Below are 3,780 nucleotides of genomic sequence, written 5' to 3'. Positions count from 1 at the left end.
TGACCTTGTTGACTTGTCATTTATCATATTTTGGAGGATGGAGAATACAATGCTTGAAATCTTTCCCATGAACAAACAGTATCTCTTGTACGTTAAGCTTTTTAAGCATTGAAATAGTGACTAGTTCTCGGCACTAGAAGGCAGCAGAACAAAGATGTTCAATGTGTATTCGTTGAACTGTATAACAATTTTACAAACTGTGCTTTTCACAATATTGTTTTTATTGTGTTACGGTAAATCCATCCATTCATTTTCCTAAACTTTTCCTAAACATTTTATTGATGAATTAATTAATTAATTGCAAATTTAAGAATAATTTTGAATATTCAGGTAACGTTTCAATTAAGTGGTTACTTATAGTTATTAATCATTTTATAACAAATTAATGAAATACATATATAGTCTTTTTTAATATATAATATACAGTACAGTAGCTCACACATCTATTTGTGTGTGTGTGTTAGTGTATGTGGTAGCTCATCTGTTCATTTTAAAAATCAAATGTGGTCCTTGAGCACATACGTTTGCCCAGCAAAATTATTTGTTTTTAGTAATGTATTTTATTTAATAATTACTCGATTGACACCGTTGTTAATTTTGCTACACAACCCTTTTTTTTTAATCAAATGAAAAATAAAATACTAATTGTACTAATAAAATAAACGGTTTTACATATTTTACAAACAAATTTCAGTTTTCATATGTGTCAAAGAACGTTTTATTTATTTATTTTATATGCATATTTTACATTTGCCTCTTAAGTGGACATTTTAAAACTGCAGTTTTAACAAACTTTAGCCCTCTGTGAAAAGGTCACTTTCCAATTTTGTAAGCGAAACTCGAGCAATAAAGTTTTTTTTTCTTCAAAAATGTCAATACGCATGCGCACTCCAGCGGTGAGACTCATCAGCAATCTGCTAGCAAATAGCTTGTCGCTTTTGCTTTCTATCGGTCCACTTGAGGTCTAAACGTCTTTGGTGACACTTGTCAACAAGTCAACCGTTCCTTTTCCACCCAGTGGGATTATCGTGACAGAGGCGTGAGGGAATATGCCCAAAAATAAAGGTGAGTGTTGGATTTGTCTCGGAGAGCGCCGCGGCGACACACAGAAGACAAGCACGGAAAGCGTGACAAGTAGCCGCTAATGCTAGTTAGCTCCACGAAAGACTGTAAAATGTGTTGGTTTTTTGACGTTTTGTCTCTTGTTTGTTTATGACGAGTTAATGAAAAGTCTGAGGGTTGCTTAGCCGGCGAGCTACAATGCTAACCGGGTTGAAAATTGTGCCCCTTGCTGCGGGCTAACGAGCTACCACACCCGCTTTGGCCTCCACGTTTCATTTAAATTTTTTGTTTGTTCACTCGAGTTATAACTTGGTGAGGTTTTACATCTTGTTGTGGTTTTAGGCCGTGTTATCTTATGCTGGGGATGTACTGCATAATCGTTGTTGTTTTAGTCAATAGTCTCGTGAAGGCTGTAATTTTTTTGGGGGGGGGTGTGGGGGTATTAATTCGATAATACATTTATAATCATTAATGATAGATCAATTGTGTCACAGCCTCTTTTTAATCGAGGTAGTCATGACACGACAATGTTTTTTGAACACTTCCTCGTCAAACTTGACATTGTGACACAGCTAACTAACACCTGTTCTTCTCTTCAGGTAAGGGAGGAAAGAATCGGCGGCGTGGAAAGAATGAAAACGAGTCTGAGAAGAGAGAGTTGGTGTTCAAAGAGGACGGACAGGGTAAATTCTTTGTAATAACATCGATACGCATGTATATCCAGTAATAAACAATGTACCGGACGAGCTGGTTTTGAAATATTGCCACTCTCTTGTCTAGATCACAGTTGATCCCTTATTAGGTTTGTGTGTGGGATGGAGGTATTGCGGGACACGTATAGACAAACGCATATTCACATTGGAATGTGGCAGGAAGCCCGAGATCAGTGAACTCATAACATCGCTTTTAGTGGTAAAATGATGATTATTTTCCCCCAAAAAAGCAGTCTGTCAACATGAAGAGTCTGGTTGGAATGGCCATTAAGTTCAAATTTAGTACTCTAAATGAATAATTTTGAAAATCAGATGATGGCTAACTGAGATTGAATTTTTTGGTGTGGGGGAAAAATGATCTTTTTGTGGAAGGTTTTTGTGTGATACCACCTTTTTAGAAAATCCGGTCCAAATACACCTTCAAATTGGAGCAAAAAATAATCAAACTTGATTCCTTTTCATCAAATCGCCATGACTCTTTTGTTTGGTCTGCTAGTCGGGGAAGCCCTTCTCCCATTGGCTGGCAAGTTTCTGTCAAAAATATCCATCAGTAAGTCCAAAATTCTGAAATTCGATGCATCAAAATTATTGTGGTATTTGAAACTTAAATAGCACAAATGAAATTACAAAAAAAGGTACAATAAGCCATGAATTTAAGTCTTTTCTTTTTTCTTTTTTTAATCTGCTTCTTATGGAAGATTTAATGTTCAGAAAATTCCACAAAGATGGCAGCCACTTCTCCCATTGCTACTGATTATGTTTTCTTTTCTTTCTTTTTTTTCACGTCTTCTGCATCTCCCCTGCACTCCGTGTCTCTTCCAGAATACGCTCAGGTGATAAAAATGTTGGGGAACGGCCGCCTGGAGGCCATGTGCTTCGACGGCACCAAGCGGCTCTGCCACATCAGAGGAAAGCTCCGGAAAAAGGTACACGCACACACATACATGCACACGATGTAAATGCTGAGTCTGCGTCCTTGCGTGACCCCCCCCCCCCCCCCCCCGATGCACGGGGCATTGAGTTTGAGCTGTGGTCACCCGACGTGCACTGTATTCTGCCAGGTGTGGATCAACACGTCGGACATCATCCTGGTGGGCCTGAGAGAGTACCAGGTGACGGCCGGCGCAAGCCCGCCATTTTGTTTTTGTTCGGTCGTTAGAGCCCCGTCGATTGACGGGCCCGCTTGTGTGCTTGCAGGACAACAAGGCCGACGTCATCCTCAAGTACAACGCAGACGAGGCTCGCAGTCTGAAAGCGTACGGCGAGCTGCCAGAGCACGGTGAGATGCATGTTAATAACATAATTAAATATAATTTAAAAAAATGTTTTAAAGAAAGCAAAAATGCTTTTAAAAAAGTGCAAATTAACTGAAACTAATTCATGTGTTTACCAATATTCAAGGTAATGGCACTGCCTGATTTTCTTTTCTGTTTTTTCATTTATTTATTTTTTCCCGTCTGTGTGTCTTTACAGCCAAAATCAACGAAACGGACACGTTCGGTCCCGGAGACGACGACGAGATCCAGTTTGACGACATTGGCGATGACGATGAAGATATTGATGACGTAAGTGTTCTTTTGGGGGGGGGGGGGGGGCTCAAGAATGTCACCTCGACTTTCCTCTTTTTCTTCTCTTGCAGATCTAAAGACTTCCACACACACTCTGTTTATCCAACAGGGATATTTTGAGCCGCCTATGAAAAATTGTTTTATAGAATCTCCTATAGAAATTGTCAGTCTGTTTCAATTTTTCATCAGTTAGATGTGTTTGTTGAATGTTGACCTGATGAGAAAGAAAAAAAAAAAACTTTTTTTTTTTTTTGGGCCAATGAAAACCAGTTTACCATTTTTCTTCTTGGTTTCCTCCTGCGTTTCTTCGGAGGAGCATGTGACTGCGAAAACATTTAAATCCTTTTAAAAAAGTGTATTTATATTAATTTCACGTCTGTTGGAATTTAAGAAGAATTTCAGAATCTATGGATTCACCAATAAACACATAAACCATT

The 3,780-nt window shown here is 38.6% G+C and overlaps 1 protein-coding gene across 1 annotated transcript; it reads left to right on the top strand.

Moving 5' to 3' along the window:
- The first annotated feature begins 874 nt into the window (after positions 1-874).
- eif1axb (eukaryotic translation initiation factor 1A X-linked b) lies at positions 875-3,780 on the top strand. The gene is made up of 7 exons (XM_077553983.1): positions 875-1,065; positions 1,662-1,745; positions 2,598-2,701; positions 2,837-2,887; positions 2,973-3,054; positions 3,249-3,340; positions 3,415-3,780. Exons 1-7 carry the CDS (start codon positions 1,050-1,052, stop codon positions 3,418-3,420), a joined length of 435 nt encoding a protein of 144 aa, XP_077410109.1. The 5' UTR covers positions 875-1,049; the 3' UTR covers positions 3,421-3,780.

This window comes from Vanacampus margaritifer, chromosome 20 (genome assembly GCF_051991255.1).
Source record: "Vanacampus margaritifer isolate UIUO_Vmar chromosome 20, RoL_Vmar_1.0, whole genome shotgun sequence".
Taxonomy (NCBI): Eukaryota; Metazoa; Chordata; class Actinopteri; order Syngnathiformes; family Syngnathidae; genus Vanacampus; species Vanacampus margaritifer.
Note: the sequence above shows the minus strand (reverse complement) of the source record. Positions and strands in the feature narration are given on the sequence as shown.

What these genes read in the sequence shown, in the direction of transcription:
- eif1axb (XM_077553983.1), top strand. An exon ending in GAGGAAAGCTCCGGAAAAAG is followed by an intron (nt 2,702 to 2,836) that starts GTACACGCACAC and finishes GTATTCTGCCAG; the next exon opens with GTGTGGATCAACACGTCGGA. An exon ending in CGGCGAGCTGCCAGAGCACG is followed by an intron (nt 3,055 to 3,248) that starts GTGAGATGCATG and finishes GTGTCTTTACAG; the next exon opens with CCAAAATCAACGAAACGGAC.